General features: G+C 36.7%; 1 protein-coding gene across 6 annotated transcripts in view; it reads right to left on the bottom strand.

The window, feature by feature from the left end:
• The window catches only part of LOC140157419 (phosphatidylinositol-binding clathrin assembly protein LAP-like), a 109,892-nt gene that overhangs the window by 41,975 nt on the left and 53,576 nt on the right, over positions 1–14,341 (bottom strand). For all 6 annotated transcript variants that reach the window (XM_072180609.1, XM_072180608.1, XM_072180613.1 and 3 more), the window contains 3 exons: positions 10,490–10,546; positions 9,762–9,873; positions 8,398–8,504 (listed from right to left, as the gene is read on the bottom strand). In XM_072180609.1, the coding sequence (XP_072036710.1) occupies positions 8,398–8,504; positions 9,762–9,873; positions 10,490–10,546 (276 nt within the window). The remainder of the gene's footprint in view (positions 1–8,397; positions 8,505–9,761; positions 9,874–10,489; positions 10,547–14,341) is intronic.

Below are 14,341 nucleotides of genomic sequence, written 5' to 3'. Positions count from 1 at the left end.
CCAACTGGCAAAGTCCAGCATCATCCGTTCAATGCTACGCCCACTATGTGCATGTTACCTCACAATTTTTTAAAGCACAGTCTTAATATCTTTCGCCTAAACCCAATTTTTAAAGCGCAGTCTTAATATCTTTCACCTAAACCCAAAGGCACACAATGCCTTGCGTAAGTTGTTCAACACGGATGCTAGAATGATCAACCTTCATGAATATGCAAGAATTCTCTGTGCATACAAAGCACTGGGAATTTGCCTGTTGGTACACTATCTTCACCTCTTTAATCTATGGTCACACAATACATTGCAATACGAAAATAAAATGCTACCAACAATGTCCAACATCCTCACATTTTGCCTGAGAAGCTGTTCCATCTGAAAACTCCACCCCTCCTTAAAGAAGATATAGTTCAAGTGAAATCAAAGTAGAACATTTAGCAATTTCATCTACTACAGGGGTATATGATTTCAAATGGAACAGTCCATTGCAAAATTCAAGACTCCACTTTCCATATAGAGATTCTTTGGCAATTTGTGTGCATGTACGGCGCATGCATTTAAGTGGTAGCGAGTCCTGATTGCCTCATTGTATCAAGCCATGAAATATCGGCCAATCATGAAATATCGGCAAATCATGAAATATCGGCCCTGACAAACCTCATCCATTCTGTGTCATGACTGGGATTGTTTTACACCACGCACAGCGTGCAATCCATAAAAGCCAAAGGAGCTGCCTTTAATAAGCATGCTAAATCTTCCGGCTCAGCTTAAAACAATTTTACTTTAAACTTCACATTTGAGCAGAGTAGTAGGCCCATAGATAACAGATTATATAGGTCCTATATAGGTTTAATAGACACCTTGGGTTATTACAATTCAAACTCAAAGTTGGCATTCAACTAAACAAAAAAAGGGGGAAAAAGAAAAAAGATATTGATCATAGATCGGACACAAAACCATACAATTACAGGGGCACACATATATAAAATAAATACATTTTTACATCCATTGTTCTAGTATGTTTTTTCAAGACAAGTTTGGGACAAGCCAGACAACTCAACTCAAATTGACAGATAACAGGTTATATAGTTCCTATACATCGGTTAAATAGACACCTTGGGTTATTACAATTCAAACTCAAAGTTGACTTTCAACTAAACAAAAAAAGGGGAAAAAGAACAAAGATATAGATCATAGATCTGACACAAAACCACTCAATTACAGGGCCACACAATACAATCCATTTTTACATCCATTGTTATAGTATGTTTTCAAGACGAGTTTGGGACAAGCCAGACAACTCAACTCAAATTGACTTTCATCTTTTCACAAATTATTTTCCAAAAATAACAAAAATAGTAGTATTTGTAAAAAGCAATACAAGGATACAAGGGTGAAGGGAAAGAATTTGGACACAAACTGAACAGACTCTCTTAAACACTTGAGAACGTGCCTGCAATCTTACTGGTTCTTATCCGTGTGATATGGCACGATACAACACGGTTCAGCATGTGTGCATCGACATGATACAAGTACTCTCTATTTGAACCAATCGAGGCGCATAGCAACAGCAGGACTAACCGAATTTAAGCCCGAGGTAATTCCTTGTAAAATTTAGGATTTAATTTGATTAAAATTTGTAATACTTACAATATTTTTCTTTGAATTGAAGTGTTTAAGAATGAGAATAAAGGTATTGTTTGCAGCCGCTGCCGTGCATCTATTGTCTCAATAACAAGGGCGACATCACTATTTATGGTGTAAATCAACTCGGCTTTGCCTCGTTGTTGAACTTACAATAATGATTTCACCCATGTTATATGAGACAATAGATGCATGACAGTGACTAAAAACAATTACCTTTATTCTGCCATTTTGATATGTCACACTTGGAGACCAAAATTAGCAATAGCCCAATACTGAATGATCATTTGTGTCTTTAAACTCGAGCATTACAAAGGTTTGCGCACATACTTCAGTTTATCGGGCGTATGACACTATTTCATCCTCCATGAGCGACATAGAAACTAGTCTGAGTCAGACCTTTTGGGCCTAATTTCCTTGAATGGTTACAGCATTAGGCTATTTAAGTTGAAATCCATACACCCCCTATTATATGGAAGACATGACCTTAATCTTCTACACAGACGGTGTGAATTTCAAATGGGGTTATCTAAATGGGTGACACCATTTGAAATCTACACCCTGTGTGAGAGATTAAGGTCATGTCTTCCTTAGAGGGTATATAAATTTCAACTTAAATAGCCCATTAAGCAGTGTGCCAACAATTAAAAATACTAATATTACAAAATACAAATAAACTAGATAGATGTGCAGGTTTATAGCTAGGCTTTCAACACATTTTGCAAATACATAATCATCAGACAGCAGACTAATACTATAGTAGACACTTGCTAATTACTTATAGATGAAATCCTAGAAATTAGTAATGCTTTCATCTGATTAACTTACGGTAGTACTACACCCCTGATAAATTTTGTGACTCATTTTGCATTTTTCTCAAAAATAACTACACACTGGTAACAAAAGTTATGTATATTACAGGGCAAGGAATCCAATTACTTCACTGAAATTTCAGTGATTCAAGACAAGTGGTTATTATATATGTTAAGAAATGAGGTACATTCTACTTTTTATGGCATAAGGAATAATAAATCACCTTATTTGGTCACTAATTAATCACTAATCAGTGCAACACATTACACCTCTATAAAGACACCTAATCTACAAAAATAGCCTGTTTGGTTAATGGCCTGAGCTTTCGATCCTAGCAGAATCTTTATCAAAGGCAGAGATAAAGATCTGCTAGGATCGAAAGCTCAGGCCATTCACCAAACTTCAAAAACAAAGTAACAATATGTACACATTCCAGTTTAAAATTGGAATCCCATTCACTTTCCACCAATGGCATATATCCAATGCATTTTCATTTATAAACCGAAACTAAAAAAATATGGTGATAGGAGAAAAACCAAATACTCAAATTGTGTGAGAAACAAAAATACCATTCCATCAGCATTGTTCAGTTTTTAAGATGAAAAATTCAAATTGAAAGATTTCAATAAAGCAGCAGAGAGAATTATCTGAAGTGTGCTTCGAACCTGCAACCTCCATGGGGCTCTTCTACTTGCTATACACAAACCCTCTGGTAAGACATGACCTTCATCTTCCATGCAGAGAGTGTGAATTCAAATGGTGCTATACCATGAATTGGTGACTCCATTTGAAATCTACGCCTCTGTGTGACAGATCAGGACATGTCTTCCATAGGTGGTTGTGGATTTTAAACGGAACAGCCCGTTTTGTGAGCCCAGCTAATACTACAACTGAATGATCATGTTGATTTTTAACCAAAAGTTGTGATATATCAAAACTCTTTTAATGTGAAGATGTTGTTGATATTCCTTTAATACCAAAAATATGTAAAAATTCATGATAATTTAACAAATTAGGATGAAGAGCAAGCATGCTGTAAAAATGATTTGAACCAAAATGTTGTTGAGCTATTAGGAATAAAATGCTGTGATTCCGTAACCAAAGCATAAAATATACCTTAACCCCCAGAGCACTACCTGCCGATCTAACATTGCCTCTGATTGGTCCATTACATGATATTTTCACTTTAATCAACAATCATGGAAGACATGTCCTTGATTCAGTCACCGATAATGAAATCAACATTCCTAATTTCTCTGTTATCCGTAAGGACCGTAACAAAAATGGCGGCGGTACCTGCATCTACATTCATTCTGATTTGGCATTTAATCCCAGGCCTGATTTAGACATTCCCAAAATGGAAGCTATTTGGACTGAGATTTTGCTACCAAGATGCAAACCTTTTATTGTTGGTTCCTGTTACAGGCCTGAAAAGCATTCACAATTTATCAACAATCTTGAGAATGTCCTTTCAAAATTGCCTGCTGATTCTGAAGTGATTATTTTGGGTGATATGAACATGTGTGCTTTACGTAAAGACCGAGTATACACCAAATATGCTAACATGTTGCACTTGTTTGGACATAAACAACTTATTCATACCCCAACTAGAATCACCCCTACCACAAAGTCTGCTCTTGATCACATTATATGTAATTATGACAATGTAATCAGTCAATATGGTGTGGTAACAACTGGGTTAAGTGATCACTTTTTCACGTACTGTACAAGGAAGTCATCCAAACCAACATTTAACGAGCATAAAAGAGTTAAAGTAAGATCTTTAAAGAATTACAGCAAGGAATCTTTCATTGATAAGTTGTCTGAATCTGACTGGTCTGAAATATTGTTATGTAACGATGTTGATAGAGCTTGGTCCATGTTTTGTAACATATTCTTGAACACTCTTGACTCTGTTGCTCCTCTAAGGGAAGTTCGGATTAAACAACGCTCTGAACCATGGATGACAAGTGAGATTATTGATAACATCAGAGAAAGAGACCGTTTGCTTGCAAAATTTAATAAAAACAAACATATGTCTGAGTATTATAAAGAGTACTGTAAGTTACGTAATAAAGTCCAAAGAGAGATACGATCTGCTAAACAACAGTACATGTTGCATAAGATTGAGGCAAATAAAAATGATTCTAAAAAGCTCTGGAAAAATCTCAAAGAGCTCGGGTACCAAAACAAAACAAAAGACTCTACCAATATGGTTTTAGATATTGATGGGAAAAAGTGTTTTGAGAACAAAGAAGTTGCTAATCATTTCAACAAATTCTTTACTGGAGTTGCTGCCAAACTTGTTGGTGAGCTACCTGAGCCAAGTGGTCTTTATGATGTTAACTCCAACAGGTTCCAAAGCTATTACAGTCATATCAGGAATGGATCCTTTGATCTCCATGAGGTCAGTGAGACCTTTGTCTATGATGAGCTAACCAATCTTAACATCGATAAAAGCACTGGCTTAGATGGCTTGCCAGCTCGTTTTCTGAAAGATGCTGCAGAAGTCATTAAAACTCCAATCACATCTATTATTAATCTCTCTATCAGGACTGAAGTGTTTCCAAGTGAAATGAAAATTGCCAAGGTCAAACCATTATATAAAAAGAAGAGCAGGTTGGAAGTAGGCAACTACAGACCTGTTAGTATTTTGTCTGTGGCCTCCAAAATTTTGGAGAAGGCAGTGTTTGTACAATTTAACAGGTATCTCACGGAAAATAACATCTTATTTAAATTTCAGTCAGGTTTTAGAGGTAAATATTCCACAGACACATGTCTTATCTATCTTCAAGATCATATCAGAAACCAAATCAGTGCTGGTCTGTTTACTGGAATGGTGCTTCTTGACATCCAGAAAGCATTCGACAGTGTTAATCACTCTATTTTATGTCAAAAGCTTACTGCTCTGGGAATGAACTCCACTAAATGGTTTGAGTCATATCTGAATTACAGATCTCAGATTGTTAATGTTAATGGCTCAGACTCCAACTCTATGGCTTTAACATGCGGAGTTCCACAGGGGAGTATCTTGGGTCCCATTTTGTTCCTTTGTTACGTGAACGACATGCCCAACTGTGTTGATTGTATGCTCCTTCAGTATGCACCGATAGCGCTCTTTTGGTTTCTGATAAAGATCCGTTGAAAATTGGGCAGCAGCTTAGCAAAAATCTTGAAAGCTGTAACAAATGGCTCATTGATAACAAACTTTCTCTCCACATGGGTAAAACAGAACTCATTCTTTTTGGAACAAAACGTAAATTGAAGAATTGGCAAAATTATACCATTGAGTGTGAAGGGCAAACAATTCATGCTACTCCCTCAGTCAAATACTTAGGCCTTACTATTGACCAGTGCTTGAATGGTGACGAAATGGGTCTTGGTGTCATAAAAAAGTAAATTCTAGACTCAAATTTCTTTACAGACAGGCAAAGTTTCTTGATCAAAATATCAAGAAAATTTTATGCTCTGCTCTTGTACTTTGTTTGTTTGATTACTCTATTTCTTCTTGGCATGCTGGCACACATAAGCAGATGAGTAAAAGCCTACAAATTGCTCAAAACAAAGTTATCAGATTTATTTTAAATAAGAATTGCATGTATCATATTACAGAAGATGATTTTAAAGATCTTAATTTCCTTAACATACAAAATAGGGCTAAACAACTCAGGTTGAACCATGTTTTTGATATTTTTAATGAAGTTGGCCCAGACTATCTTAGTTCAAATTTTACCAGAGTTTCAAGCGTGCACCAATACAGTACTAGAAACAGTGCTCAAAATTTTCGTGTTCCAAAATCCACTACCATCACTTCTGGCTCTTTTTATTATAATGCCATTCAGGATTGGGCCAGCTTACCAAGTGCAATCAAATCAATTTCTAATAAACCAAGTTTCAAAAAGTCTGTAAAAACTCATCTTTTTAACCAAATTTAGTTTCTAATGATTTTAATCATGTTTAAAGATTTTATTTTACTTTTAATATTCACTTGTATATATTTCTTTGTATGTTTTATATGTATGTATGCCTTTTGCCCTTCTATGTATAAAGGACCCCTTCGGAAATAAGCCTTTGGGCTTAAAGGGCTATCCTGTGATATCTCCTTGCCTTGTTTTTTGTGTATTATATGTTATTTATCTTAATGCATTTTATATCTATTTACCTTGTATTGTTGTATGTGCAATATGGAGATACCGAATAAAATCAAATCAAATCAAATCAAATCAGAATGTAGCTTTGCAAATAAGTCACCCCAATTTTTTTGCGTGGTGAAATTATTCCAACAATGTTGCCGATTGGGCCAATTGATAATGAAAACTTCTTTTTGGCCAATCGGCAGGTAGTTCTCATGGGGTTAACATTAAATGCAAAACCAAAGTACAGAAGCATGGCATCAATGGCTATTCCAGTTGAAATCCATACACCCCCTATGGGAGACATTGACCTTAATCTTCCACACAGGGGGAGTGCTTTTCAAATGTGATACCTGAATGGGTGATTCCATTTGAAATCTACACCCCCTGTGTGGGTTATTAAGGTCATATCTTCCATAGAGGGTGTATAGATTTCAACTGAAATATAAACCAATACTGTCTCCACTTTACTTCTTTCATAATATCTTTAATTTCCGCCCCCCAACCAATTGCTACTACTGTAAAAGTGCAATTTTTCATGTACATTAATTTTCATGCTTTTAAGGGCAACACACCTACATAAAAATAAAAACATGTAGATGTTCTTTTAATATGTAGGTCTATGTAAGAAAACTCAAAAGCGTGTAATTAAAGCCAAGTAATGTAGTTCAAGATTGGCAAACCGCAAAAAATTACACTCACAAAAATTACCACTTTTACAGTATTCTATGTTTGTTTTAATTTTGTTTAAGGATACACCCCGGGCCTATGCGACACAACACGACACTTGCCAAATAATACAATTCTGCAAAGTGCATAGGATATTAGCCACCTGTCTTGTTTCTCTCTCATTTTCCCTATTATCTACCCTCTCTTTTGACTCGAAACACTCAGACAATTAAACATATACTGAGCAGAACTGTATGTGAAATATTCAATCGTAGACTATGGTGGCAACTCAAAGATTATGCTCCATGCCCCTCCATGGTAAAAGCGACTAACTGAATAACATTATTGTCAACATCGAGATCACTCTGGGTAATTCTAGTGAGGCAGTAGCTTCCCATGACTGACCTCAAACACCTTGGTTAGGACTCATAACCCCTCCCTTCCCACCCCTCTCCCATAATAGAGGTTATCCGCGTTCTATAAGTTGCATATCCTATCAGCGACTGCTATACCTTGTTTAGGACTTTCAAAAGTACCTGCATGTGCAACCATGACTGCTTCAAGATAGCCCGCCAAAGTCATGCAGGTAACTCCGAGGTTGTGCATTGAATTGGTTTGAATGAGGAATACTACGGGAATCAGCGATAGCTCGATTATTAATTTTAATGAGACCTATGGAGGCCTATAGCAGCAGTTTCAGTAAACTATCTTAAAATAATCAACATGTCACAGCCCTTTCTGGCTGATGCATATCATGAAAATGTCCAATATTACAGTGTTGGTTTTCAAACTTTCATTGCTTATTCTGAAAAGAAAGTATCCCATGGAAATAATGGGCTATTCCATTTAAAATCCACACTACCCCTGTGGAAGATTTTGGAAATAATCTGCCACAGGGGGAGTACGAATTTCAAATGGAATGAGCACATTAGGCAACTCCATTTGAATTTCATACACCCTCTGAGAAAGATTCAACCTGAATCTTCCACAAAGGGAGGATGAGTTTCAAATAGAGCTGCTAATGTGTTAATTGAATTTGAAATTCATACACCCCCTGTGTTAGATATTTCCAAAATCTTCTACTGGGGTAATGTGGATTTGAAATGGAATATCCCCGTTTGCACAGAGGGAGGGTGACACTTACCTCTGCCGTTTTCAAGAATTCGCCTACTTTTTCCATCCTTATTAGGAATTTCTTATAGATATCTAATGCCTGTTTGCACTCTTTCTTGTTCATTTCAAAATATTTTTCTGTTGAGAGAGTGAGAAAAAAACAAACAAAAGGAAGTGTCAGGAACCTGAAACACAATATTTGAAAAGTGCCAGAAAAACAGGATATGGAAAATGGTAGCGAAATAATATTTTCACAATTGTATATAAATAGTTATACACATAATCTGTAGTGTTGTAATGGAAAGAAAAGATCTAGAAAGTAGATTTCAAGGAGCTTGTCACATATGATTGTATTATCCAAAATAGATCTTGTTAAAACCCCTGGTTAAACAAAATAGATGTTTTTTAACCTCATAGACACTAACGTCTTCTTCACTGAACCTCCGATTGGTTGATTACATGATAGAATCATCTGAGTAGCCACCATTCAAATAAGAGCTTTTTGATATCTCGGCATGATTGTAAGCTTAATCCACCTACAGACTATTCTAACCTTATCTCTGATTGGCTCAATGCATGATATAGCCCGCTTTGTAACCAATCAATATGGTTCTTAGAGTGCCCATGGGGTTAACCAACTCTTAAAATATCAAAATTGCAACAATAATGCTTTTGCCACTTTCGGCACATTTCTCACAAAATTTCCTCCTCCGTGCACAATATTACATTTCTATACAATTTCCTGCAGAATTGGCCATTTCCCAGGCAATGGGCAATTCCATTTAAATCCACACTACCCCTGTGAAGATTTTGGTAATATCTTCCACAGGGGGAGTATGAATTTCAAATGGAATTAACACATTTGCAGCTCCATTTGAAATCTACCTTCCCTCTGTGGAAGATTCAGGTTGAATCTCTCTCAGAGGGTGTATGAAATTCAAACGGAGCTGCCTATTAAAGTGTTCATTCCATTTAACATTCATACTCCCCCTGTGGAAGATATTTCCAAAATATTCCACAGGGGTAGTGTGGATTTTAAATGGAATAGCCCAATTTGTTGATTGACTTTGGCCCCACTCAAAGATGATACCTTATACTTCCCACAATGCATTTCAATTTTATGTACTGATTTTGTACTAACATGGGTCGATAGTGACGAAAGGTACCTCAATGAACAGAGCACATCCAGATCTTGCAAAATATGTTTACCTTCTGACTATCGTATATCGACCCATGTTTAACCAGTCTATTCTCAACTAGAAAACAAATGGAACCTGGTCAAAGTATAAATAGGAGTGCCATTTGATGACATGAGGTGATGCATCTTGTTGCAAAGGATTCTGGGAAGGGCAACATATCTTCTCTGAGCCCTGCTTCTGCCTGTACGTAACTTACCGAGCAAGTTGATGATGCCATCGTTATAACAGGCAAATAGCCTGATACTATCTTTAAACAGTAACATGAAACCGCTGTTGATTACCCCATTGGTCAATTCATTTGGTGTTACCTAGGCAACAAAGGGGGGAAAAAGAAGAAAAATGGGTTACACATTACAGGTTTCATTTGGTAGTGTTGCCCTAATACAATTTTATCACTGAATTTGGGCTCCTTTTTGACAAGTTTTCTGTGTGCCTTGCAGGAACCTTTATCGATTCCTGATATCATCTGCTGCTGAAAAAACAATATGAAGACTGAAGAGGACAAGTAAAAACAAGGTAAACATGATGTCTTGATGGACATATTCGCTGCCATAGTGCACGTTAGTAACCATTGGTTACTGGTTCAAGCCTGGGCTCATACACCTGTTCCGAATTATGATATGCCATAGGCTTTGCGTTGTGATCATTTCGATCAGTGGTTCGTAACAAAGAAAGCACGAGCCAGTTGACCTCGCAAAGGTCATATTCTAACATCAACTACACCTGGCTGACATGGTTTATTGTAGTTTGTTGAGGGTATGCACTTCTAAAGCAGTAAATCCCTGAATTGGTTAAAATTGGTTGTGGCCACAGTAGTCAAAGACAAGTGTGCAGAGGCTTTGTGGATTTGGCATTGTCCAATAAAATACAATAAAAGGTTTTAATTTGTTCTGTCTTTTTTAAAATCTGTTCTTGTTTACTTACATCAAAGGCAAGCAAAGAATCCATCGAGTCCTGAAGAGCTGGTAATGTCTTCAATAACTGCAATGTACAAATAGGAAGAACACAAATTTGTTAACTCTTGGAACAAAGGGAAACAGAGTATAGGCCTATAAGAAAAATATATATGTGCTGTGCTAAGAAAAATGAGTCGGATGTCGGGAATATTGATTTTGAGATATAATCAATAATAGTATTCAACTTCCTTTGTATTTTATTGTGCTGAGCAACACTAAAATGGCAACATGTCGAGAACCATAAGTCTGATTATGGTGGGGTTTTCAGCAAACTAGAGCTCTGAGAATGGCTCATATTTAATGAGATTGAAAGCTGAATTTTGATTTTGATCGACATCAGACTCATTTTGCTTGATCGCATCACATATGTGCTGTGCTAAGAAAAAACAAACAAAAAGTGTAAATAAGACTGATAATCAATCATTGCAATGCATCAGATTTCAAGTGGAGAGTATGCTCACACTTCGCTTAGACCAAGTTGACAACTGATGAAAACAATAGCCATCCCCCCTTACCACAGTATTTTAAGGGGAAAAATGAACTGAACATTATGATCACAGGTTGTGATGGAGATAGGTGGTTCTCAAACCACTGGCCCTCCCTGTATTGAAATAGGTCTGTCAGTCTTACAATTTAACCCCTTTTGACCCCACATGACCTTTGACAGGACCTTTGACCCATGACATGTCATGAAATTCATGAACTTTTTAGTGTTTGTGAACATTTCATGCTTTCCAGTATGTATGCAATCTTATACTACATTGCACTGGAGAAGAGGGGGAGTTGTCTCTCTTGTCTGTAGGCCTATTTGTTTTAATTATTGCATGCAAGGTTCACAAACACATTGTGGGCAGCTCTCAAGTAGCTGGTTCTGTGCCAAGTGAAATTGTGTGAATGCCTGTTAATTAACGCTCTGTACATGGGCTTTATTAACAGTACCATAGTTTTGCTCATAAACATAAATTAAATCCTTCTATATCAGGCCAATAGCCAGAGTTTAATAGTTAGTGGTTTTGACTTCACTTACTATGGTCAAACACATGAGGATAACTTATAAGTGTGGGGTCAGGGGTGTGTGGAGAGATTAGCAATCAAAGCTCAAAAATTGACCTCAACTTGTTGAATATGATTTTCGTACTCAATACGCTCAAAAGTCACTTTCTGAGTGTACAAGCGTATTGGGGTTAAAGAACCGTGTCCTGACAGATGAGCATGTTTGAGTCTGAAATAAAGTAGTCTCAGAGAAGATATCTTACATTTCCCATAATGCATTTCTTCCATTTCCATTTGCTGTACTGATTTGCTATTTATAGCGCAACATGGGTCGATAGTGGCAAAATGTACCTCAATGAACAGAGCACATCCCGATCTTGCAAAATCGGTTTATTTCTTGGCAATCAACCCATATTTAGCTAGTTAATTCTCAAAATGAAAACAAAAGGTCCAACAAGGTAATGGGAGTATCATTTGATGAGATGAGGGGACAAAAGGTCCAACAAGGTAATGGGAGTATTATTTGATGAGATGAGGGGATGTATCATGTTGCAAAGGATCATGGGAAGGGTATGTTATCTTCTCTGAAGTAGCCTCATTACCAAGTAAACTGATCCTTGTGTAGACTTAAAATGAATAAGCTTTAGAAACGAGAGATGATGGTTGCCACGACAACAACATCCAACACCTGTATGTACATCCAACCTACATTCACTAGACTCTCAACAAGCTCATCTGTTAGTACACAGTTCAGTAACCCCTCAATAGGTGTCTACAATACATAGAATGACCTTTGAGTGTATTGGTTACAAAACTCATACTCTGTAACATGAGGGTAACTTTTGAGCAATTATTAATGAATGGAGCCGATTGAACTTTGTCACTGGAGATGATATCATTTTGTCTCATAGCGATTGTATGCGGTACACAGCCACAGTACTTTTGCAATAACAAGTCTTCATTATCTCAGTGAAGGAAAGGTGGGTGTGTAACTGTCTAATGATGGCTGCTGTATGTCAATTGTCGAAAGAAACCTCTGTTTCCGCGAATCCTCTGTGACACGGCCCTGATGCAAATTTGTGCAAATTTGATGCAAGGAAATGTTTCAAGGAAAAATGAAAAGCCCCCTTTTTGCCCATACCCTGGTAGTGCTCTCCTTGTCAATCCATTTATTGTTGTCCATGAAAATGAGCACTGATTTACTCTTTTGCAACATGCATGCATGTTCTTATTTGCCCTGCAGGTGACACCTAGCGCTGTTAAGACGGGGCACCACGATCAGAGAGAACTAAGCCAGTTCTGAAAAAAAAGCACCAACAGGCCATCTTTGACACTTTATTTTTCACCCGAGTCAGAATTCCTCAATTTCTTTTTTTTTTTGGTTTCTTAGAGGACACATCGGTTGATACTGTAACTGTATGAGTATTTGAAGACTTGACATGTTTTACATGAGTCGCTAGCCATAGAGCACTATTGTTAAGGTAACAAAACAGTTTTGCTGTTTGCGGAAGCATTTTGAGAACCACTACCCCACCTAGACCATAAATTCCTGTTCAAATTAAAAGGGACTATATTCAGAAGTGACCCCCAACAAATCACAGCCATTGGAGATATGACATTGTTGCACTGATGTGACTATGCCAGCAGATGTTTGTTATTGTCTGGGTTTGTATCATGTATGACACTTACTCACTGTGCTACACTCAACATGAGATCCTGTCATAAGACAAGCACAGGTTTAGCATCCGCTTTGATCACTTAACTATTTCAAATGCACCTGGGTTATGTTTTGTCATGTGTGTGTGCAAGAAAGTCGTATGTGCAAATAGCTCCCTTCTGTCATTTCAAATTTGAAGCACTGTTACGGGTAGTCTTAAACCTGGAATTATGGAAACTTTTGGGCCTCATAACTGATAAAAAATGTTGGTCTAAAGTATATTTAAATATAATAGAAATGGCAAAGACTTGATAAACGCATCTGTGAGGTCAAATTTGGGCAAAAATCCTCATTTTTGAAGAAGATAAAATCCCCCAAAATGTGTTTTTGGCCCAAATTTTGTTGGACACCGTAACAAAAAAATTCTTGAGTAAAAAATTATTTTTTAATAATTTTTAAAAACTAGAAAAAAATAGCTTATTTTTTAAAATTTTGATCAACTTCACAAGAAATATTTGAAATTTGGGTGAAAATAAGGCTTTTTTATGATTGTGAGCAAAATTTAGCATTTATGATTAAAAATTCTCAAAGTTGATCAAAATTCAACAAAATAAAAAAAGGGTCCTAGATATTTTTATCTTGTTTTTAAAAATTAATGAAATTTTTTTATACTCAAGAATTTTTTTTGTTACAGTGTCAAAAATAAAATTGAGCCAAAAAACACATTTTTGGGGATTTTCTCCAAAAATGAGCATTTTTGACCTCACAAATAAATTCATCCAGTCTTTGCCATTCTAAATATGCATACTTTAATATACTTTAGACCAGGGGTTCTCAATTAATTTGTTGCAAGGGCCAAATTGTGTTGAACAAAAATGCTGAAGGGCCAAAAAAACATCAATAGAGCATAGTGAGCGGAGCGTTTTTGCAGGTGGGGTCCAGGGGCCCGCCTTAGGGCAAGAAATTGCTCCCTGGAAGCTGAGAGGTTTAACCTATTTTTAACACAAATTTTGCATGAAAAAACATACGGTAGGTTTTTTCTTTGACTATTTTGATTTTTCCCCAATATTTTTGTAATTTTTTTTTTAATCAGTGCCCGGCCACGGGCCACTTTTAAGGCCGCCCTTTGAGAAAGCCTGCTTTAGACAAACAATTTAGCAGTTATAAGGC

Source organism: Amphiura filiformis, chromosome 7 (assembly GCF_039555335.1).
Source record: "Amphiura filiformis chromosome 7, Afil_fr2py, whole genome shotgun sequence".
In the NCBI taxonomy this organism is placed as follows: domain Eukaryota; kingdom Metazoa; phylum Echinodermata; class Ophiuroidea; order Amphilepidida; family Amphiuridae; genus Amphiura; species Amphiura filiformis.
Note: the sequence above shows the minus strand (reverse complement) of the source record. Positions and strands in the feature narration are given on the sequence as shown.